We start from the raw sequence: 25,122 nt of genomic DNA on the forward strand, positions 1-25,122 counted from the left end.
ACCTGTAAGATTCTGTCGCTGGAGCTCGTGCCCGATGTGGCCTCATTGTTACCGCGTGGCACATGATGCATGCTGTTGCCGTCTCCTGCATTTTCACAAGCAGAGAAAGTGAATTACACCAGGTGAGGAGAGTTGTAAGGTGATCAGATTTTAGGGTCAGAGCTACACACACATTACTCAGCCTCGCATCTAAATTAGTGTTTCAGACACTGAGCTTCCCCCTGACTGTGCCTTTCGGGGCGGCTCTCAAAACCGCTTTCCGGAACTCATTCGTCATTCATTTTAGTAGAAGCAGATGATGTTCCCGAGACATTTAAATTAATAACACGAGCAGGCTGGTGTCAAAGGACACAGAAGAGTTTTCCCAGATAGAGCCTCAACAAGGAAGGGGACTCATCCTGAAAACACTGGGCATTAATTCATAGTTTCCTGCTTATTAAAAGGTGCTGACGTCAAGCCTGGCTCCAAGGAGGCATATCAGGCAAAATTAAAATCCCATGACCCTTTTAAGAATGAATGATTTGGAGAGGCTGGGGGTGGAGAATAGATTCTCCAGTGTAACTGCAGTCACATGAAGCAGCCCAGCCCTCAGGACTAGCTTCTCCTCTGAGATGTTTTTGAAGAGGCTCCTGGAGAGGAAAGACTGAGTTTTTCTCCACAAGCCTTTTAGGCATTAGAAAATGAGCCACAGAAGTTTTCCTTCATTTACTTGTCTTGAAATAAAGAGCTTATGTTTCCATTTTGAGATCCGAATGCTCCGACCAAAATGCAAATTGGCAATTAACTCCCATAGATTTAGGGAACGTATGGAAATTATTTCAGGTCAGCAGAACGACAAGGCTTATGAATTCAGCCTGTGTCCTTTGGTTCTCTGCAGTTCTTCCAGCTGTGGGAAAAGAAAAACAGTAGGTGGGGGGAAGTGACTCAAAGTTCTTTGGGGGTCATGGGTTTTACTGAAAGGTTTTGGGTGAAGTCTTTTGTCACTGGTGATTATTCTAACAGAGAGGGCCTCATTTTCCTCACGGGCACAGACGCTTTGGAATTGTGTCTCTGAAGCTGGCACAGGGCGGGTCTCTCTGCTCACCTACCTGTGCAGTTGCCAGGGTCTGGGAATTGTATCTGGAAGGCAGGAGCTGGGCAGCCTCTCTGTTTGTAGAGCCAGGGAGCAAATCCAGGAGCTAAAGAAACACACTGCAAACTTTTTTCTTCTGTTTGGCCTTTCTCCTACTCCCCTGGGAGCCATGACCCAAGAATGAAAATTACTGACAGACACAGCATTTCTGGGGCCAAGAAAAATGAAAATTCACTCCATGGAATGAATTCAACTTTGCAGTTTTCCTGCCTCCTACAAAGGGCAGTTTTCAGTGCTCCTAACACTCAGAGACGCTGCAGGGCAGGAAGGAAGCTTTGGGGATGCTTAGCAGACGTGCAGGCCCTGCACAGAGCAGGCAGGGAGTGCCACAGCTCTTCTCTGAGTCCATCACCTGTGTATTTGGGGGAATTATTCCAAGCCTGCAGCTCCCAGACAGCTCCCCAAGCATTTGAGAAGAATGGCTCCAACCCAGGTGCCAGTCTGCAAGTTCCTACCCACCTGTGACATAAGAAAAATGACAACCACTTAACCATCTTCATAAAGCTAAACGAAGGATTATTCTTTTTCGAACATAGTTCCTCTATTTTGTGAAATTCATTATATCTTAAAAGTTCATATATTGTCAATTTGCAATAAAAAGTCCTATTTGGCACAATAAAATGAAAACTTAACTCCCAGTAGATTTTAAATAACCCTCACCCTTAACAAAAGGGGTTGAATTGTGGAGAAGCCAGCAAGGACACTGTACGGTTTCCTTCCATTTACCAAATGACCGCTCATTTGGCAATTTCAACACTCTGGGGTATAGCTGGGGAGCCAGACGTTGTTAAAAATGCTGAGCAAGCAAAATAAGATTTACTTGGTCTACTCTTAAAGGTCTCATATTAAAAAAAAATGCTGTTGAGCCCTTCCTCAAAGTTTGGTTACCTGTACTATAAATACACTTCTTACAAACTCAATTATAGACATTTATTAACAGCTGTAGGTTTGAAGGGGAAAACATTTTGGTGGAGAAGACTATGTGCTCACCTGGCCACTGAAGGGATAATAATAATTATTGCATAATTCTATGGCAATATATTAATAATATAGAACAATAAAATATGTAATATGAGTATTATAAAATAATAAAAACAAAATTTTCATAATAATAACATTATGATATATTTATACTAACGATATTATTATAATAAAATAAGTGTTTGAGTCTTTGGCAGTCTCATCCCTGGGAGAGTCCAAGAACCTCTGGTCGTGCCAACCACCCCTCATCATGGGTCTAGGCTGGTCGATATTTGTCACTCCTTGCCTGGTGCTGCCCCAAGCTGCTCTGTCAATCACTGTGCTCCTGCACGTGTGGAGACTCTCTGTTCCCTTAAGTAGGGAACAAGCTTCTCCTTTAAGACTGCTAACCCAGCTGGCGACATTTAACCCTTCTCTGGGCCTTGAGAGTAACATGACTGAATTATGGGCAGAAAAGGGAAAGTTCAACTGGCAGCCAGATGGCAGTGCTCTGTAGTTCATAGGTCATGCCTCCTCCCAAGGCCCATCTGGCATCTCTCTCTTGGCCCCAGACCACAGCCACATTGTGGCACATGCTCACTGCTGTGACAGTGTCATCTGATGGCCTTGCCGCCATTTCTCCTGCAAGTCAAAGGAAGCAAACACCTCTTATCATTGCATTTTTTTCTGCAGAGCTGTACTCTGACTGCCATGGAAAGAGTCTTCTTTATTATCAAATAGAATCTTTCCACGTTGTTTGCAGCATCTGCTACTGATTTAGGTTCTTCATTCAGAGACTTTCCAAGGTCAATAGGTAGATTCCACGACAGCAAATAAGACCATGGAAGTCGTTTTTATTTTTTAAATGATTTTATTTATTTTTAGAGAGAGGAAAAGGGAGGGAGAAAGAAAGGGAAAGAAACATTGATTGTATCAGTTGCTTTCCACACAGCCCTAGCTGAGGAACTGGCCCAGAATCAAACTGGGGACCTTTTGGTTCACAGGCTGGTGCTCAATCCACTGAGCCACACCAGCCAGGACTACTGAAGTCTTTTTAAAGAGGTAAAGAGAGAGCGTCTACACCAAGGAGAAACTAGCTTCCATTTGTAGACACAGATGACTCAATGTCTCCATGTAGTAGGATTTCCAGTTTCTGTGTCTTTATAATTAGAACTCTGATTTAAGCAAAAATTAAAAGTACTGGACTTTTGAAATGGCCATTTGCCCCCAATACATAATAATAATTAATACTAATACCAACAATGTGTAACATTTATTGAACACCACCTCTATGTCTGGGGCTCTAGGCGAATGTGACCCGTGATAGTTTGATTATGAGGGGAGTCGGAAAATTGCAGGAATTAGGCATGAATCAACCAAGCCCGAAGCCTCGAGGCCATGTACCGTGGGGCCAGCAGCCCTCTACACGTCCTCATCTCTTCGTATTATGTTCAGAAGAGTAATTATGCTTCCTAATTCCAAAGAGAGTAAATTATATTGTCTGTGTATTGAGTTAAGAAAAGTATAACATGTTCTAGAAAGAATTCCATTTCTGAAATGTTAAAATCAAATGGTTAAAATGTTCTAAAATGTTGGTAATATTCAGGATTCAAATTCAGCTGCTATCGTGGTGGCTTAAAGAACATAGAAGTTAATAATATCTCTCTCATATTAAAGGCCGGAAGACCATCTGGTGCTGTTCAAAGCTTGATGGTGATGGGGACCCAGGCTCTTTCTATATTGTTACTCTGCTATTTAACACAAAGTCTCTACCTCATGCTCTAAAACAGTTTCTCTAGTTCCCACTACCCCACTGGTCCAGCCAGCAGAATGGGGACAGAGCTAGTAAAGGCACGTCTTTCCCCTTTAAGGGCCCAGCCCTCGAAGTTGCACATACCCCTACACTTGCATCCCACTGGCCCACTCAGTCACTTGACCACACCTACGTCTAAGGGAGATGGGAGAATGTAGGGCTGAAGACCAGGTGATGAGCTAAAATTCAGGGGTTCTATTATTAGCACTACAGGCATCATGGGTATTTGGGAGTAACCAGCAGCCTTGGCTAAGTACTCAAAGGACAGTCTGTGTTTACTGGAAATTTTAACTTTAAAGAAAGTAATTGTATAATGAACATGGGTAAACACAACATTTTGTTTTGTTCCCCTTTCCTTATTGTCATCTCCCCTCCCCCCACCCAAAGTATGTGCTCTTGGCATTGTGTAATGATAAGTCAGGTTCACAAAAATCTCAATTAAGAGAGTGTTCAAACTTAAGATAAAAGGGTTTTGTTTCTTTCAATGCTTATTTAAAGCTTCTTTCTAAAATGCATTTTCATTAGAAATGTTGAATTGGCTTTAATGCTTCTTTGATTACCCAGATCTTATGTTGCCTTAGAATCATATATAGGAACACTACATGTAGCTTCCTAGTAGGCCAGGGGAGAATGGATATTTAATAACTTCCTGTGTCTATTTTTAAGGCCCCCCTCTTCCTGAGGGCAGGTGCGGAGTGCCGCCTGTGGTCCACGGTGGACATGATCACACAGGCACAAGGCAGGAGCCATTCCCTCTGGCTGAATGGTATGCAGCTCTGAGGGCAAGCACTGTCTCTCCTTCGGACTTCTGTTGCCCCGCAACCCCCAGTCCCTACCCCAGGGCTGCAGCAGGGTCAGGGTCATGGCCCAGGCTCAGCAGTAGGTCGGGGCAGTGGTGTGCCGGTAAATGTCTCCAGCATTCTGAGTAGAGCTCCCAGGTGAATGCTAGTTGATGTTTTGACTGACATTAAGGAATAAGACAAATGTAAACAGTGAAGTTGTATGTTGGAATTTCTTTCCTTTGTCAAGGATGTAAGTGACATCTTTGCTGAATTGAATAATAGTTTTGCACTAAAAAATATATGTCATTTTGTACTATTTCCAGTATAATGGCTACAGACAAGACATACTTTTGTTTAATGTGCATTTTAAACATTTTCTTAAATCCATAAATTAATAAAATAATAAATCCAACCCTAATTTGTAGCATTTGCAACTTCCAAAGCCTAAATACTCCCAATATGGCCAATTTCAAGTAACCAATGTGATGTTTCTGGACATGATTTTGGGAAAAGATGTACAGCAACACACCATTTGACTTTGTGTTTCCATGATTCCACACAGATGCAATGGTGGAATAACTAGAAAATGATGCATTTTAAATATTTATTACCTTCATTTTTAATATACTTTAATTAATACTCTAAGTAGACATGCATTTGTTTTTAGTAATGGCTGTGCTTAACAATTAACTCGTGGTATTCCTGACAGCCTGACAATCGTCCCAGTGAACCCATACAGGCTGGTCCAGCTCCCTCTGCCCTGAGTTCTGCAGAGCATGGATGCCTGTAACCAGAGTCCCACGTCCCCTCTTCACCTGCAGACTGCCTGCCTTGACCCTGTGCCTGCTGATACATAGGACATGGCCCCTTACACCGGGCCTGTAAGAAACTCAGTCAAGCAGCATTGAAGTGTGTGGTCTTTACCAAAGATCACTGTGGTCACCAGATACAGAGGACAAGATTCCATTAAATAATTGTCACAGTTAGATCTGGTTTTTTATTCTACTTTCTCTAGTGATAGAGATTTTGTTTTTCTTTTTTCCTGTCTCTGAATACCCATGGAATAGTCACCGCCTCCTTTTTTGTCTTCCCCTCTGTCAGGAGGAATTCAGAACTTAGGGGGGAATTTCATCTCTTCCCCCAAAGGCAGGGAGGAAAAAGTACGCTCAGACCCAGGAACAGGATGACTCTTAGCAATGGAATTAACTCCATGGCTACAAACTTCTTGTTGGAGCTGATTCGTATTTCCAACAGGCAGGGTTTGAGACTAAACTCTGAGGTTAAACACTGTGAGGTGCCCAGATTTCCCTGACTCTGCCCCCCTCAGCATCCCCCTCAGAACCCTGAGGGAGTTCGATGTGAAGAGAAAGGAAATCTGAAGGAGGAACATGCCCCCAAGGAAAGCTACAGGCAGGGACACAGACAAAGCCGCCCTTCCCTGTGTGGGGCGAAGAAGGAAGGGAGGGAGAACATAATAAAAAAAATCTGGCATATTAGTTTCCCAGGGCCGCCTTAACAAGAAAAGAACAAATTGGGTGGCTTGAAAATAGGAATTTATTGTTTCACAGTTCTGGAGGCTAGAAGTCTGAGATCAAGTTCGTTGGCTGGGGTCATTCCCGCCAAGGGCTATGAGGGAGGATCTGTCCCAGGCCTCTCCTAGCTTCTGGAGGCCTCCGGCACTCCATGGCTCCATAGTTGGTGTTCTCCCTGCTTCTTCCCAATTGTCCTTCCTCTGTTGGTGTCTGTTTTTGTGTCTAAATTCCCCCTTTTTTGTAAGAACTAGAGTCCTATGGGATTAGGGACCACTTTAATGACCTCAGCTTCACTTGGTCATCTGCAAACACCCTGTTTCCAAAGATCACACTCACAGGTACTGGCATTAGGACTTCAGCATCTTTTGGGGAACACATTTCAACCCACAGCATCCAGTAGACTAATAGTCTTTGTCTTTTAATCAGGCATTTAGTCCATTAATGTTTAAAGAAAGGACTGGCAGGTTTGGGTTTAAATCTGTGTCTTATCTTGTGTATTTTATTTGCCTCACTCATTCTATGTTCTTTTTCCGGTTTTTCTGACTTCTTTTATATCTTTTAACTTAATGTTTCCCTCCTCTTCGAAAGTCAAGCACTCGTTTTCTATTGCGTTATTGATTGCCCTAGAAAGCACAGCACATGTACTTACTAAAGTTTTATAGAGTTAACCTTACTGTTTCATCTTCCTAGATAATACAAAGACCCTAGGACATTGTAATTCTCTTTTGCTTTTTTAATTCCTCAAGACATAATTATTTTTACATAGTCATTTTCACTTAGATTCACTTGTGTATTTACCACTTAACAATTTTTTTTATTCTTTTTTGCCCACCAGACCTTCCACCTGGGATCAATTTCCATTTCATTTACTGAAAGTACATCTTTTATAAATCTCTTTATTATAGTTCTTCTAGTGATGAATTCTCTAGATTTAGTCCTCTGTAGTATCTTTGTTTTGTTTTCACTTTTGGAAAAAAAAGTTTTCTGGGTGTAGAATCATAGTTTGTCAGTTTATTTGCAGCACGTGGAAGATATTCCATTTGTTAAAACTTCTTGTTTTTGCCATGTCTTTTAACCTCTCTGCCATAGTTTGTGTGTGTGTGTCTCTCTGATACTTCCTGGATAATTTTCTGGACATATCTTCCAACTCACCAATTCTCCCCTTAGCTATGTTTTATGCCCATTAAATCTGTCCATTTAGTTTTTAATTTTAGCTATTATATTTTTCATCTATAGAAATTAAATTTGGTTCTTTAAAAAATTTGCAATGCTATTTTTTATAGTTTTCTGATTTCCAGACATATTTTCAAGCTTGTTCTTTATATCTTTACACACAATATCACAGTTCTTTTTATCATCTAAATCTGATATTTAAATTTTTTAAGTCTTTGTGGGTTTCTTTCCCCTGTATTTTTTTATTGCTCAATCTTGCTTTGGTCTCTTACTTTCTTGTGTGCTTTGATTTTTGAACTCTGTTATTCATTGAATTTAAAAAATTATTTTAGGAACTTTTTTGAGACCTTTTTTCAGAGATGATTTGTGTTTACTTTTCCAGGTACCTGGGAACACTGCCAGATTGGGTAATGTTTTAACTAAATTCACTGTCTGAGGTTTTCTTTATTGCCCAAGTTCTGTGAATTTGGGCTGCAAATCTGTATCAGAGCTGGCTGTGGTAATACCATCTCGGGAATTTTGCACACCCCTTTGCCAGTTTCAAGCCAACTTTTCTCATAGCTAGGTATGGGTGGGGGTAGGCAGGACAAGTTCATTACCGGCTCACCCTTACTCTGAGGCTACAGCCCTTGGGGTGAACCCTGGGCTCCTCAGAAATTCCCAAGGCCTGGATTTCCTCTACATTTTGGCCTGATTATTCTTCATATACTGTCAGCTCCTCTCTATTTTTATTAATCTTAATTTCACTCATTATTGGCAGCATGTTTTCAAATGATCTATATAACCTAGTTTTCTACATAAAAGTGAGTGAGTAGATCAGAGTTCTGTGTGAGCTGGTTGGTAACAGAACCAGGGTTAGAACCCCAGTCCTGTCTCAGAGCCCTGTGTTCTCGCTGCTCCCTGCACCGGGCCAGGTGGTGTGAGAGGGTGACTGTGCTCAGTGCCCATCTCCCAGATGAGCAAACGGGGAAGCGCTCCTTCTCTGCACGTCCTCACCTGCAAGTTCTGCAGAGAAACCCATTCTCAAGTTTACTGCTTGAGTATTGAAACTTAGAAATATGCCAGGATTATTGCTCTCCCAAGGTTAACTAAATCAGCAACTAGTAAAATGCCAATATTTTAAAACTAACATAATAAAAATATACTATCAAAGCAAAGTTTATGTGAATGAATCTAGAAAATACCCTTGATTTTGTGCTTTCTCTCACTATCACCTTAATCCCACCTCCAAAGTACATTCTGAATCCAACTAATTCTTTCTGCCGCCTCTGCTTCTGCCCTAAATCAGTCACCTGGACCATGCGACAACCTTCTTACTAGTGTTCCTTCTCCACTTGCCTGCCCCCACCCATCCTCTTATCCTGATAAAACAAAACTGGGATTGTATCTTTCCTCACTTAGAACTCTCAAATTGTTTCTATAATAACTCTTACACTAAAATTCAAACTCCTTAATCTGACTGTATTTATTTACTAGTGTAACAAAGTACCACAAACCAGGAGGCTTAAAACAACAGCTCTCGAGGCTAAAAGCTTGAAATCAGGTTGTTGGCAGGGCTGTGCCCCTTCTGAAGGCCACAGGGGAGGACCCTTCCTCATTTTCCCTGGGTTCTAGTGGGTGCCAACAGTCCCTGGTGCCCCTCGGCTGTAGGAGCTACTCCCATCTCTGTCTTCATTGTCACAAGGCATTCTCCCTTTTGTGTCTGATTTTTGTGCCCCATTTTTCCTCCTCTGATAAGGATACCAGTCATTGGCATTAGGGCCCATCCTAATTCTGTGTGACCCCATCTTAACCTGATTACTCCTGCCCAGATTCTATTTCCAAATCAAGTCACATTCCCAGGTACTGAGGTTTAGGGCTTGATCATATCTTTTTTGGGGGACACAATTCAATCTACAACACTGACTTAGAAACCCCTCATGATCATGCCTGACCACCTATAAACCTCATTTTGCATTATTCTACCTCTTGTCTATGATTCCATCCCACCTGACCTTATTTTCTTGAAGAAGCCAAGCTTTAGGAAGTTTACCCTGGTCACTCTGTATTCTGGAAAGTTCTTTCCTTGGTCACCGCAGGCTTCTTCTTGACATTCATATCCTGATGTAAATGTCACCTCCTTATAGGCCCACCCTGATCATGTGGTCCCTTTTCATCACTCCACCATATCTTACCATTGAGAGTAGTACTTACTACAACTTGATGTTTTAGTGTGTGTTATTTTTATTTGTCTCCTCCTACTACACTATTAGTCCATTGAGAACAGGGACTTTATCTTCTCATTCACGGCAGCATCCTCAATACCTAGAACAGTTCCCGGCACATAGTAGATGCTCGATATTTATTTTTTGAATAAGCAACTGCCTCATGGAAGGAAAATTTTTTTCTCTTTCTTAGATTTAGCTTAAATGATGAGACTTGGAAAGGACAGCCACTGCTTAAGAAATAATTAGGAACCATCGCGATATGTACTCGGAGCATGTTTCTCAGAGGGGATCATCTGCAAAGAGTGAGGGGCATGGGTTTGCAAAGAGTTGTGAAGATGTGATCCCGAGTAACAAGTGCAGAAACAGCAGACAGGTCCTAGGAAAGGTGAGCAATTTTCCCCTCCTGCCATGGCTGCAGAAACAAGAAACTTGCAACTCATTGCATTTCTGGAATTTCTAATAATGGCAATAATACTAGTGACAATAATGATAACAAACATTTATTGAGTTCTCACTTTGTTTCATTACCCCTGTGCTTCATGTTCACATTTAATTCTTGCCACCTCCCTGTGAGGGGCATTTATTATCTTTCCCTTACAGAGTAGGAAAAGGCTGACTCCAAAAGCCAAAGTAATAAGAGTGAGGAGGGTCAGCAAGCACCGAGCTGGACTTCGACCCAGATCCCAAAACTATTGTGCCACTGCATGTGTCCACTGTCACCCCAAATTTCTTTTTAAATTTTGTTTTGTTGGTTCATCTCCTGCTGCTGAGCAGGCAGCTTCTAATGTCCTCACGCTCCCCCCACCAGAACCTCCATCCTCTGACTTCCAGCTCCTTGTCAACCTCTCAAATACTGCTGGTGGTACTTCTGTTTCTGCCACAGTATTCCTAGATACACACTTGAGCTTCACATCAACTGACTCGTTCTCCTTTAGGGTCCTCTGGCCACACATCTCAGTTGGCAACCAGATCCCCTCCCAAGTCTTTCCAGTGATTCTCTAGAAAATGTCTTAGAGAAGGTCTTCCCCTGAAAGACAGCTGGAGCAAGAAACTCTCTGGGCCCTTAATTTGGATCTGTGAACAGAAAAGCAAGCTGAGCGGATCCCAGACTCCCAGCCCCCACCGGTGGAGACTCCCGTTGGCAGGGCCGATGCCACTCCTCTGTTCTTCCCACCACAGTACTTCAACCAGGCGAAGCACAGGCCCCCAGCCACTGGTGACCATGTCATGGGTGAAGAGTCACAGACTCATTCGATTGAGGTTTTGAATTGCAGGTAAAGGTGCCAACTTTGCCAGCTTCTGTACAGAGTTGCTGGCTTTGCATGCCAAGGCCTAGCACCCATATGTGAAAGCAAGGTGTCCCAGGCAGCGAATCTCCTCCTGATCTTATGCTGCCAAGAAAGAGGCCTCTGCTGCCTCCTTCCTCTCCGTTTTACTGCCAGATCTCATTGTTTAATACTTTCAAAACAAATCATATTTTAGAATCATTTTACTTCTGCAGAAGAGTTGCAAAGATAGAGAATTCTTACACACCCACCCCTAGTATCTTCTATTGTTAACATTGTACATTACTGTGGTAACTTTGTCACAACCATCAATAATACATTATTATTAAATAACATCCATATTTTGTTCAGAGTCATTAGTTTTTTCCTATTTCCTTCCAGGACCCATCCAGGGCACCACAGCACATTTAGTCATCATGTCTCCTTAGGGTCCTCTGGGCTGTGAAAGTTTCTTAGACTTCCCTTGGTTTTGATGAGGTTGACAATTTTGAGGAGTACTGGTCAAGTGTTTTGTAAAATGTTCTGCAATTTAGGTTGACTGAGGTTTTTCTCATTAGACTGGGGTTATGAATTTCGGGGAAGACTGTTCCCATTGTGTCACATCAAGGGTATGTACTATCGATACGGCTTATTACTGTGGACAGTGACCTTGACCCCCAGCTGAGGTAATGTCTGACTGGTTTCTCTACTGTAAAGTTACTTGCCCATCCCATTTCCATATTGTCCTTTTTGGAAGGAAAGGACACATGTCAGGAGTGGGGTGTTATGCTTTAAAATTAAATTATTTAGATTTTTTATGCATGGGAGATTGGAGTCATGGATATTTATTGTCCACTTTGAATTATAATCTATTACTACATTCTTTAACTGTAGACTTGGCCATTGGAAGTTCTGTGTCCCTATGACCTCCCCCATCATTGTTGTGCGTGTTTAGTACTTTCTTACTTTTTGGCACAACAAGGTACTCCAGACTCATCTTAGGTACTCCCTGCCCCAGCCTGGAATCAGCCATTGCTTCAAAAAGCCCTGGTTCTCTTTATTAAAGAATAGCATTACAAACTAAGATAGAAACAGTTTATTTTGTCCATTTAAAAGAAAAACAAAGCAAATAAACAATTTTTAAAATATTTTATTTATTTATTTTTAGACATAGAGGAAGGGAGGGAGGAAGAGAGGGAGAGAAACATCAGTACATGGTTGCCTCTTGTGTGCCCCCTACTGGGGACCTGGCCCACAACCCAGGCATGTGCCCTGACTGGGAATTGAACTGGTGACCCTTTGGTTCACAGGCCAGTGCTCAATCCACTGAGCCACATCAGTCAGGGCAAATAAACAAGTTTTGTTTTTAAAACCCAATCAATGACAAAGACACATTCCTTGCCAGAGCATAGCGTGGATGGGTTGGGGCTCACAGGAGCTCCATTTCACGCACACGAGAGGCACCGGCATTGGTGCCCACATCCCACCAAAAGATGCTCCTAGCAGTGGGGTCATAGCTGTTTTAGGACCTTTCTGAAATTGTGGGGACTCTCTATTCTAGCTAGGTTTTTTTTTATTCTTTGTATTATGCAATGAGGTAGAAATTTTAGAATGCTAAGTCAAAGGGTATTCCTACTTATGATTATTCTCTTACTAAAAGAATATTTTTAAAAAGTGACATACCACCTATGTTTGCATGAGATTTTTTTTTTTGGTCCAAAAGCCCCAGAAGTGGTTTTAGAAGTTGGATGAATAGAGACAGTTTTCCTTGCAACCCGTTGAATTAGTCCAATCCCTTTAATTGTTTCACTTGGGCAGAAATGGTGGGCAGAGATAAGAGGTATAATTATAATTATAATTGGCTGTTACCTCATTGGAGGTAAGGATCTTCATAGGAGGTGAGTCCAATGGGCAGATCTCTCTCTAATAAATATTAAAATGGTGAGGAAGAATTATATGTTAGGGTTGGTATGAAGTTTACAGGAATGGTAAATGGCATTTGGCTATCTAAGTTTTCCCCGCCATCATCATCATCGTCATTGTCATTATCATCAATCTTTCTAGGGAAGTTGGATCAGAAGGATATTGGTGTGATCTACTTAAAGGCCATAGCAGGGAAGGTGACAACTTGCTAGTCCTGTTTTTCCCCCACCAGCATTGTTGTCTGTGTGATGGGCACTCTGAGGGCTTTAAGCCTAAGTAAGAGGGGTTTAGCCAAGGCTCATCCAGAGGGCACTGCCCACAGTCCCCAGGGACTGTCACCACTGGCTTTCCCATCACAAGTAGTGTAGAGCGGGCTATCAGTCCTGCAAAGACTATCAGGGGACCCCTGGTGCATGACCTGGGAGAACATCCGTGTGGCCGCAGCCCTGGCACACTCAGCAGGTGGGGAAATCACACCAAAGTCACAGTGACGGAGTCACAGCAGGTTTTGGATTCACTCCTACTTCCAGGGTTTCTTTTACATTATTTTTATAATATTTAGGCAGATATTGCTACCTGACAGGTCCTCTAACATTTCAAATTCTAACCTCAGAATAAGATGAACATCTCTGAACAGAATAAAATCTCTGTTGTTAATTGTAGCTTTCAATGACTAGAGTCTCCTGGGGGAGCTGCAGACGGCGTGCCCACACAGCCTGTGCAGCCAGGGCGCTCTGTTTAAATTCATTCTAATTTCCACCCATTCCACTGTGCCTTCCATGCTGCTTAGCAACCGCTCCCCATCCCCCACTTCTCCCACCCCCTGGTTCATTAACACGTCCTCCCCTGTTCACACACCCAGCTCCCAGCAGCACTGAGACATTAGAAGCCATTGGAAGAGGCCTTCTGTAAGCTCCCGCCACCACATCCACCCGGCCCAGATCCCGACCTTCATATTCCGCCTTCCTTCCCATTGGGGTAGGATGAAGGGTCCATAGTTCTCTTGAAGGCCATAGTCCACCCCCCTTATTCACTAAATCTCATCGCCTCTCACTTACTCACAGTGCTGATGTCTCCATGCTCTCCCCCGTACCATGAATTTCTCCTCTCTACTGGATTATTTCCATTAGCATTTAAACATGTTTCCCATCTTAAAAGCAAAAACAAAAGAAAAACTTCAAACATTTTAAAATTGTGGAAAAAAACACATGGCATAAAATTTGCCATCATAACCATTTCAGTGTATGCAGTTCAGTAGAGTTAAGTACCCTCACATTGGTAGTGGTGAAGAGGTGAAGTGATTGACTTATTTTGGGATGGAAAGTGAAGACTAGAAACTTATCTGTGGAACCTTGACATACAGTGTGACTTGTTGGTATTGACATTATTAGCCAGTCATCTCCTCCTTAATCTATAACAGCATATTTCAGCTCCTCATCTGTGATTTCAGGTGAGATCTTCAAGGTGGTTGCTTCTCACTAGCGGAGAATTCATTCCTCTCCACACCCAGGATGCTGTCGACAATCGCTGCTGAGGGAAAGAAACCCTGAACAGTATTTGCCTCTTGGAGAAATAGCTACTGCTCTCTTTTGCAGAAGGATCCAGTCATCTCTGTTAGCAGAAAACTCAGCAGAGTGAGATGAGCTGCAGGGTCAGTCTCTGGGTGGCTGTTGGGAAAGCACCATCTACAGGACTCCAGCGAGCACAGGGGCTCAGGCAGGAAACTGTCCCCTGGCCTGCATCCTGCTCTCAGAGGGTTTACAGGCTCCCACCACTCATTCTGCTATGTGCTCCCACCAGCTGACACGGCCATTTCTTGGGTGGCTCCACTGTAAGGGTGGGTAAGAAGCTGACCTATGAGTGTGACCTTGAACATGAATCTTGAATGTGAACTTGAATCTGAAGTTCAGCCCCCAAAGCTGCACAGTAGAAAGGTGTGGAAACATGCTAGAGTAGCCATGGCTAACTGCCATCTAGGAAATACTCTCTCAGGGTGCAGAGAGTATTCCCAGATTTTCACTGACCAAATGGGCTCTCTCTTACAGCTCAAATCTCGGGTACTCATGACCCCTTTGGCCCTCTCACCTCCACGGAGTACGCCGGAGCCCGACCTCAGCTCCATCCCTCAGGACGCAGCCACCATCCCCAGCCTGGCAGTCCCCCAGGCTCTCACAGGTAGGTCAGGCGGATGAACGCCAAGGCTGTGATGGCCTGCCTGTCATCTAACAGCTACTCTGTGAATTAGAGAGCTGCCGCCCAGACAGCTCAAATGCAGGAGTGAGAGAGTGTCATCCAGATGGCAGCCAGGACAACCACATTCTCTGAGAACACAAGTTCCAGTGTCTCACAGCTTGGATTATTTAAAACTTGGTTTTCAATGCAGCCTGAGTTCAGCTGGTTGCCTTCAGCTGGGACTAGAAAGAGTAGTTGGTGGCCCAGTTTTTTCTTTCTAGAGTCAGGTTATCTTTGTACCAGTGGTGAGCCTGCTCACCTCGAAGAGTTTCCATCCCTGTGTTTGTACTTCCAGGTCTCTTAAGGATCCTAATCTGCCTTAATCCCACCCGGCACCCTGCAGTCCCGTCAGGGCAGCATGCAGCCCAGTGTCTCTCATGCATGAAACAACCTCCAACCAACAGTTCCACTGCAAGAATAAGAGCAATCAGATTTTCTTCCACACGCACAAGGTCCCCCCTCATCACAACCCCACTGCCCTCTCCCACCACACCCGAATTTCTTCATTCTCTCCCCATTGCTCTTAGGTAAAGACCAAGCTTGATAAGTGGCCAACGAGGACCCGGACGTTCCCTCCTTCTGTGAGGCAGCCCACTGCTCTCCGTAGTCCCTGGGGTCCATCACAGCACCTCAGCAGTCTCACCCTCCATCTGGAATGGTCTTTTCTCTGGTCACCCAATTTCCCCCCTTGATCCTTGGCTCAGGCATTACCTGCCTCCTTCATCGGCTTCTTGCCAGGGTCTTCGGAGAGTCTCTCTGAGGAAGATAGCAGCCATTCTCAGACCTGGGGGCAGTGGTTGTGGCCAGGGTCTACCCTCCATCTGTCAGGATCCAGGGCCCTTCCCCAGCCTGTGTGCTGAGGGCCTCTCCTAGGGCTTTCCTAGCACCAATAAGTGTTTCCCGGCCATGGTCTCACATCATTCCCTGGGACTCTCTGAGTAGGTCTGCTTCCCCCACTGGGCCCTAAGATACGTGAAGCCAGGATCTTGTCAGTTCGGTTCACTATTTTCTCCATGAGGCCTAACACAGTATCTGACATGAAGGCCTTATTACTCATGTCTCCTTAATCATCGTTGATGAGTAGAAGAGAAGGCAGCCTGGCAGAACTGAGAAGAGCGTAGGCCTTGACGTCAGAAAGGCTTGCATCCACACCCCTGCTGCACCGGCAATGACAGGCTTTGTGAGCAGCCATCTAACCACCTAGTAAAGAAGGAATAATGCCTAATTCCCAGGCTTGTCTTCAGAATGAAATAAAATAAAGTATATGAAGTGCCTGGGGTCTAATAGGTGGCCAATGAAAACGAATTTTCTTCACCATTGTTATTACTGTTTTATAGCCCTATTGGTCTCCTCGTAAAGTCCCTCCTTTGTGCTGGTGGCCTCCAGGGTGAGATGCTCATACTCTGGGGAGGGGTGAGGGGAAGGGGGGCAGACGGAAGAGGAGAGTCAGGTGTAGAAGAAAATATGATACCTACTATTAATATATATTTTTACATCAACCTTTAAAAATTTCTTTTTCTTACACTGGCTGGTATGGCTCAATTGGTTGAGCATCGCCCTGCAAACTGAAAGGTTGCAGGTTTGATACCTGATCAGGGTACATGCCTAGGCTGTGGGTTTGGTCCAGTCAGTCAGGGCATATGCAAAATGCAACCAGTTGATGTTTCTCTCTCATGTAGATTTTTTCCCTTTCTCTCTCTCCCTCCTTTCCCCTCTCTCTAAAATCGATAAGCATGTTCTTGGGTAAGGATTTAAATTTTTTTCCTTTTCCTGGTTATGTTTTAAAATGCATATGATACATCAACACAGTTGAGAATGTATATAGCCTATAAATAAATAAACACATTTTGGGGTATGCTATTTTTTACTGATGGGATATATCACTTTACAAGTGTGGAAAACCATTGATTGGGCTCATCTAAATAGGTGGCTGAGTGTTTACTTCCTCTGAAATTGTAAATAGCACTCTCTTTAGAAGTTGAATACATGGTTTTTGGAGCAATCAACATTATCTTCATGTTTTTATTCATCACAAGTTAACAAAAAAGCCGCAGACATTCTGTGTAGCTTGACAGCTTCCTAGGAGAGCAGGGAAGATTGTGCATGTGTACCTGCTTAGCATGGAAATGGGTTCTGCACGCAGTCCCGGGCCTCCACAGCTGTCTACCATTCAGCTCTCAGTGCACCACAGGGGGCCCGCCTGTCCTATCCCCAACCCGGAGACCATCTTGAGAACAAGCCCCAGCAGTTGGAGTGACTGGCCTCTTTGCCTCTTTTATTACTAAGTAGGAAGAGTCAGTCCCACTTCTGCCTTTTTTTTTTTACAGCTTTCCAAGGTCAGGGCCAAGGGGGCACTGACACTGGGCTCTGTGGGTCTTTGTTTCCACAGTCTGCCTCTACATCAACAAGCAAGCCAACGCAGGGCCCTACCTGGAGAGGAGGAAGGTGCAGCAGCTGCCCGAGCACTTTGGGCCCGAGCGGCCGTCGGCGGTCCTGCAGCAGGCGGTGCAGGCGTGCATCGACTGTGCCCACCAGCAGAAGCTGGTCTTCTCCCTGGTCAAGCAGGGCTACGGTGGTGACATGGTCTCTGGTAAGGCCCTGGGGCAGGTTTCGGAGGAGGGCCACAGCATCTCTGAAAAGAAAAGCAGTCATTCTCAGGCTAGAGGGACAGTGGTTATGACCAAGGTCTGGTCTCTATCTGTTGGGCTCTGGGGCTCTCCCTGAGCCTGTGTGCAGAGGGCCTCCCTCAGGGATCACAGAGAAGGTGCTTCCACACCCAGACAAGCAGACTGGGCATCTGGAACCTCACTCTCGACTCCTCTCTTTCTCCTACCCTCCACTCCTCACCACCAGTAAATGCTATTGCTCTCACTTAAAAAATACCCAGAATCCAGCCACCTTTCACCACCCACAGCAGCCTCTCTGGTTCTTTAAAAAATAAGCCAGACCATGACCGTCCTCTGCCCTAAACCCTCAATGACTCCCATGTCGCTTTGAAAAAAAAAAAAAAAAAAAAAAGCCTACATCCTCACAAGGGACAACAGGCCCTGGATGACCTGGCCCTGGCTACCTCTTTGATCTCCTGGTCACCTCTCTTCTGTCCCCTACCTGCTCAGGCCAGAGCTTCTTCCTTGCTGTTTTTCCTGCATCCTCAAGTCAGGCTTGTGCCCCAGGGTTTTTGCCCCCCCCATTCTCTTTCTGAAAGGTTCTTCCCCAGCTGTCCATGTGATTTGCTCCTGAACTCCCTTCAGATGTTTACTCAAATGCCTCCTTATTGAAGACCCCTTTCCTGACCTCCTTGTCTAAAATATCAGCCCTTGTCCCTCTCTGTTCCCCTTTGCTCTGCTCCACTCCTTTCTCATGGCAGTAACCACCATGCAGGGAAGTGGGGATGTTCACAGTCTCAACTCCACCTCACAGGGCAGGTTTTTTTTTTAAACAAGAGCCTTCAAAGTCAAACCCTTCTCACATTACCATTGCCCATCTCCAGTTTCAGCCCCCACCCAACAGCTGCCGGAGGGAGTGGAAGTTGCCTTACAGTGAGAGGCGGAGTCAGGAGCCCTACACAGTGGTTGTCACCACCTGCCCTCAAACCCTGGAGATGTCCCAAAGGGACAGCTTAATGTTTTCTTGGGTTCAGCATCATGGACACAGCCTCCATATCACCAAGGAAAAGGGAGAAACTTCCCCAGAAATGGGGCTATGCAGGTGACCCTGCTGGATGGCTAAGAATGGGGAGACAGGTCTCCAATGGGGCTGTGTCCTGAAAAACCAAAGCAGAGCATTTGATTTAACTCCAGATCCCCAGGGCTTGGGGCCTGGAGGGGTATCCAGCCCAGCTTCTGCAGCTCTGATTGATTTGGCCCACCTTCTAGAGCTCCTCTGAGCAGGAAGTTGTGTCTGCTTGCTGGTAATTGATGAAAATAGAACTTGGCTAGTCTGGGTGCATTTGTCTGATCCAGGATGACTTTAAAGAGATTTTAGCAGATGTGAGCAGAGATAGAAGTGCTGCACCAGGAGAGGCCAGGAGGAGAGACCTCTTGTTGGGCCTTCCAAGAGCCCCTTGGCTGCTCTTCTGGTTTCTGTCTGGCAGCCAGGTTCTCAGCCTGGGCTGCAACCTGAGATCAAACCTGTCCTTTTCCTTGCTGAATAGCAGGGCTCAAGACACAGACCTGGTACTAAGAGAAAGCCCCTCTTATACTGTGTGCCCACCCTTGTAAGTGAATCCCACCTGACTGATTCTTTATGCGCCCTGCCCCACAAAGCTGGGAAAGTGACCCCATTTGCCCTGCTTTCCTGCTTAGTCTTCCTGTGGCCTCAGGGGCCCTGGTGCTGGGAAGGAGCTTCTGCAGGGGCTGGCACCGTGAGTGTGGGCTGAGCCTTGCCAAGTTTCCCTTGGCTGAAGGATTCCCAGTGAGGCCCACGCTGAGCACTTGGTCTTAGTGTCTTAGATAATTCAGTAACACTGAGGGGCTCTGAGGTGGTTTAGGGAAGGACTCAAGGAGAAATAGCCAGACTCTCCCATTCTCCACCCAGAACCTGATCCTTGGGCCACTGCTTTCCAAACATTTCCATGGCAGAATACATAAAGAACGGTGACCCTGGTGCTGCCACAATGGACTAAAGGAACCGAACTGCCATGGCTGGGTCTCAGGCCACCCCTAGGGCTTCGAAGAGCAGCCCTGCAGTGCCCCACACCCATTCCTGGCACACCAGAGCCACCCTCTCCCCCAGGGGTAGACTTTCTGGTCTCACAAGTCCCATGCCCTCCTCCAGGACATAGACTGTTCCCATGTATCTGATCTCCCAGGCAACTCCAGGAATGTATGTGCACTGCTTTATGGGACAGACCTGGTGGCCCAGACCCTCTTGCTGTGGATTCAGTTTCTAACGCACCCACTTTTTTAATGTATTGGAGGCCAGTAGCAGTACCCACACTAAGAAGGAATTTCTAGAGCATCTGAATGGCCAGTATGGCACTCTTGGTGAGCATCTTGGGAGCTCATTGGCTGTCTCTCCTCTCAGGGTCACCTGGAGTATTAAAATGACAGGCAAGTCCACTTAGAGTCCACATGAGCTGGAGAGACCAGGCCTTCTCTACAGTTTCCTCATCTGTAACATGGGTCAACCTTGTGTCCAACTCTCCTCCCAGGACAGCAGGAGGCCTAAGTGACATGATGGATATGAAAGCTCTCGCCAAGCTCTAAAGAGTGACACAAAAGAAATGGATTATTTTGATTTCTAATTAAAATGAGTATTTTTCTCATTTGTTTTCATTTTGAAATCAAAACTAGCTTTGATGGCCTCTGCCCCACCCCGCTCGCCATTGGCCAGCCTTTGGGAAATAAAACGTGAAAAACCAGGCTGCGTTCCAGGTGCTGATGCTGAGTGGTGGAGGCCCAGGTGGGAGCAGAACGTCCTGTCTGGGAGCTTCTTGCTCCTCACACTGGGGCTGGCACGCAGGCTTCTTGGGGTGAGAGAGGGCTGTGGGGAGAATCACAGAACAGAACATGCTGCGGGCTGCAAGGAACCAGCATTTCTTCTAAATTCTGGTAACTCCAAAGAAATCAAGTTTAATCTAGCATTCCTGTGGGGAGATTATTGTTCTTTTATAAAGATTATTCCCCAGAGTGCTAGAATGAACCCTGAACTCTGTGGGGCTGAATGAAAGACTTCAGTACAAACCCAGGTTTTTAAAATATACTTCTATATCTAGATCTATCTGATCTATTTATTATTTATATATCTATCTATCCTTATCTATGTCTAGATAGAGAAATAATAATAATGAATAGCATATACCATACATTTCTTAGCTCTCTTCAGAAAGGCCCCAGAACTACTGACACCCCAGTAGCAATGAGCACCTCTAGTGCCTAAATCTTGGTTTCTAAGTACTACTCTTCAATAAATGGAACCAGGACTGCTGCATAAATGGCTGGTTTTAAGGCTTGGACAGGGAAAACACAAGATAAACCTGGAACATATTAGAGTGTCAGTAACCAAAGGGTTGCTAAAAAAAAAAAAAAGTGGCATGTCCTATGGACACAGGAGTCGACCTGAAAGCTCTCAGAGACAAAAGCTTCAACAATTTGAGCAATAAAATAAATAACGTATTATTGGATAACCACAGTACAGAGTAAATATACTGAGTCTGTACTGATACTAATCAACGACTGAACAAATAGAGGAGAAGAGACAGTTCTTCCTTTTGGAAGAATTTCAAATGATACAGAGACTCTCCCCTCTCCAGAAGGCAGAGCTTAATCCTCCCACCCTTGAGTGTGGGCAGGACCTTGTGACTTATTTGTAAGGCAGCGAGAAACTGGAGAGTACAGTGAAGAGTGGCAAACACCGTCTTGGCCAGGTGATGATAACACCCCAGTGATGTCATGTAGGTGTCATGTGTACCTGATCCGATGCAATGGGGAAGGCACTTCCCCTCTGTGGTCTTCCTCCCCCCAAAACTTATCATCCAAGTCAGATTATGAGAAAAACATCAGACAAACCCAAATTGAGGGACATTTACACAATGCTTGATCGGTATTCTTAAAAACTACCAAGGCCATGGTAAACAAGGAAAAGCTGAGGCACAGTCCCAAATCTGAGGAGACCAAGGAGACATGACGACGTCACCCACTGTGGTCCCCTCGATGAGATCTTGGAACAGAAACGGGGCATTCGTGAAGAAACAGGTGAAATCCAAAAATCAAAAACAAAACAAACTGAACAAACGAAAGCCCCTTGCCCAGGGCTGACGGACTTGCGCTCCGCTCTGAGTTGCTGTCTCTGTGGTTTTCCAGTCTCGGCGTCCTTTGACGGGAGACAGCACCTGCGGAGTCTGCCGGTGGTCAACAGCGTCGGGTACGTCCTCCGCTTCCTCGCCAAGCTGTGCCGAAGCCTCCTGTGTGATGACCTCTTCAGCCACCAGCCCTTCCCCCGGGGCTCCAGTGCCTCGGAGGAGGCCCAGGAGAACCAGGACGGCAGGATGGAGTCAGGTAGGCTTTGTCCATCTGTCCTCCCCTTACCTGCAAGTGATCTCTGGTGTACCTGCCCTCCCAGGGCAGGTGAGGCTGCTGCTTAGTGAGCCCTACTTTGCAGAGCTCTCCTGCTGGAGGCCCATGGGCTGTCTCTCGGAAGCCCTGGGAGTAGTGAGGGCCAGCTAGGACCAAGGTTACTTAGATGGACCCCAAGGTTACTGGATGGGGTCCATCTAAGTAACCTTGGTCCTAGCTGGCCCTCACTACTCCCAGCAGTGGGAAAGGACCACTCCATTACAGCTTTTAGGTTTCTGTTACTAGAATTTAGATGAGACCATATTGCACATGAGTAATTTTCTTCACACTCCTCTAATTAAGACTGTAATTAAGGCATTTACTCACAGTTGTTGAGTAGTTGAAAGACTAAGGAACTAAGAAATTCTGAAAAAAACTAGGGCTAAGAATGGATTACATTGGTCCTGCCTCAGGCACACTCAGACGCCTACCCATGTGGATAGAAGGTGTACTGGTATCTATTACTGCAGGAGTTTTCCCAGGCCATAAATCACATATGTCTTTCAGTGAGAATTAGTGTTTCTTTCTCATCACAGGATGGAAAGGGACCCAGGGGAGGAGTGCCTCTGATACCACCAGCCCCAGCACAGCTCAGCATGGGAGAATGGCCAGTGGGAAGGGCACCAAGGCCACATGGACACACTTACCATGATGTGTCTGCCCAAGGGGCTAGATGCTGACAGGAAGTACCCCTTCTCCACTTTGCAACCCTGAGTTACCAATCTGCAAAGAATTAGATATGGCTCCCAAGGTTCCCAAGGATAGATAGGAATGTTGCCTTTTTTCTTTTTTCAGAAGCAGTGCTGTTGATAAATAAAGAACACATAGGCAGTGAAACTGGAATCTAGTCATTAGGTCATTCTGCAAACATTGGCTGAACTCCCTTCTGTTCCAAGCCCTGGGAGACCTTCTCTTGGGACAAGACAAACACATGAGCTTGGGAAAGTTTCTGTGGTATTGAGTGACCGTTATGAATAATGGAAAACAGGTGCATCTGTAGGCATGCACTCACAGCCTGAGAACATTCAACAGAATGATCATAAGAGCTGTATCTTAAGCCTAGGAAGATAGCAGAAAACAATAAATTTAGGGAAGAATAACTATTGTTTTTTAAATTTAATTTTCAATTTTAGTTGACATACAATATTCTATTAGTTTCAGATGTACAACGTGATTAGATGTGTATATTCCTGATGAAATGATCAACCTGTGTGACTCCATGCAGAGTGATTACAGTGTTACTGACTATTCCCTTGCTGTACTGTACATCCCAGTGACTGTCCTTGAAACTGGCAATTTGTACTTTTCAATCCTTTTCACCTTTTTTTACTCATCTCCCCAAACCTCCTCTCATCTGGTGACCATCAATTTATTCTCTGTATCTATGAGTTTGTTTCTGTTTTGTTTGTTCATTTATTTTGTTTTTTGTTTTTTGTTTTTGTATTTCACATATAAGTGAAATCATATGGCATTTGTCTTTTTCTATCTGATGTATTTCACTTAGTATAATACCTTCTGGGTCTATCCATGTTGTCCCAAATGGCAAAATTTCATTCTTTTTTATGGCTGAATAATATTCCATTGTATGCATGTACCACATCTTTATTTATTCATCTACTGATGGACACTTAGGTTGCTTCCATATCTTGGCTACTATAAATAATGCTGCAATGAACATAGGGGTGCATATATATTTCTGAATCAGTGTTGTGGATGTCTTCAGATAAGTGGAAGTGCTGGGTCGTATAGTAGTTCTACTTTTAATTTTTGAAGAACTTCTATGCTGTTTTTCCATAGTGGCTGCCTGTGTCTACATTTCCACCAACACTTCACAAGTGTTCCCATTTCTCCACATCCATGCCAGCACTTGTTGATTTATTGAAAATAGCCATGCTGACAGGTGTGAGGTAGTATCTCATTGAGGTTTTAATTTGCATTTCCCCGATGCTCAGTGATGTTGAGCATATTTTCATATGTTCATTGGCTATCTGTATGTTCTGTTTATAGAAATGTCTATTCAGGTCCTCTGCCCATTTTTAATTGGATTTTTTAGGGTGGTGGTTAAGTCATATGAGCTCCTATGTATTTTGGATATTTACCCCTTATTGGATTTATGATTGGCAAATATTTTCTCCTATTCAGTAGGATGTCCTTATGTTCTGTTGATGGTTTCCTTTGATGTGCAAAAACTTTCAATTTGATGTAGCCTCACTTGTTTATTTTTTCTTTTGTTGCCCTTGTCTCAGGAGACATACCCCCCCAAAATCCCAAAACATTGCTAAGAGCAATGTCGAAGAGTTTACCGTCTGTGTTTTCTTCTAGTAGTTATATGGTTTCAGGTCTTACATTTAAGTCTTTAATCTACTTTGAGTTTATTTTTGTACATGGTACATGATAGTGGTCTAGTTTCAATTTTTTTCATGTATCTGTCCAGTTTTTTCAATTCCACTTATTGAAGAGACTGTCTTTACCCCATTGTATATTCTTGCCTTCTATGTCATAGATTAATTGACCATAAAGGTATGGGTTTATTTCTGGGCTCTCTCTTCTTTTCCATTGATCTATATCTCTGTTTTAATGCCAGTACAATGCCGTTTTGATTACTGTAAACTTGTAGTATAGTTTGATATCAGGTAGTATGATACCTCCAAATTTGTTCTTTTTTCCCAGATAATTGTTTTTTTTATTTTTTAAATATATTTTACTGATTATGCTATTACAGTTGTCCCATTTCCCCCCTTCACTCCCCTCCACCCCACACACACCCTCCCACCCACATTCCCCCCCTTTAGTTCATGCCCATGGGTCGTACATATAAGTTCTTTGGCTTCTCCATTTCCCATATTATTCTCAACCTCCCCCTGTCTATTTTCTACCTACCATTTATGCTTCTTATTCCCTGTATCTTTTCCCTCATTCTCCCCCTGCCCCCTCTCTGCTGATCTCTATTTATGTGAATCCATTCCTCTTCTAGTTGTTTGCCTAGTTCATTTTTGGTTTTGTTTTCTTAGGTTCAGTTGTTGATAGTTGTGAGTTTGTTGTCATTTT

General features: G+C 44.3%; 1 protein-coding gene across 8 annotated transcripts in view; it reads left to right on the top strand.

Annotated features, from left to right (window-relative positions):
* SCML4 (Scm polycomb group protein like 4) overlaps positions 1-25,122 on the top strand; it is a 104,345-nt gene that overhangs the window by 40,276 nt on the left and 38,947 nt on the right. For 7 of the 8 annotated variants that reach the window (XM_037158976.2, XM_053664786.1, XM_053664787.1 and 4 more), the window contains exons 3-5: positions 14,833-14,962; positions 17,409-17,609; positions 21,823-22,017. In XM_037158976.2, coding sequence (XP_037014871.2) covers positions 14,833-14,962; positions 17,409-17,609; positions 21,823-22,017 — 526 coding nt within the window. Of the gene's footprint in view, positions 1-14,237; positions 14,439-14,832; positions 14,963-17,408; positions 17,610-21,822; positions 22,018-25,122 lie in introns of all 8 variants that reach the window. The other variant, XM_053664788.1, reaches the window with a different exon arrangement.

The sequence above is a fragment of the Artibeus jamaicensis genome, unplaced genomic scaffold (assembly GCF_021234435.1).
Source record: "Artibeus jamaicensis isolate MK-2021 breed Jamaican fruit bat unplaced genomic scaffold, CSHL_Jam_final contig_387, whole genome shotgun sequence".
Classification (NCBI taxonomy): Eukaryota; Metazoa; Chordata; class Mammalia; order Chiroptera; family Phyllostomidae; genus Artibeus; species Artibeus jamaicensis.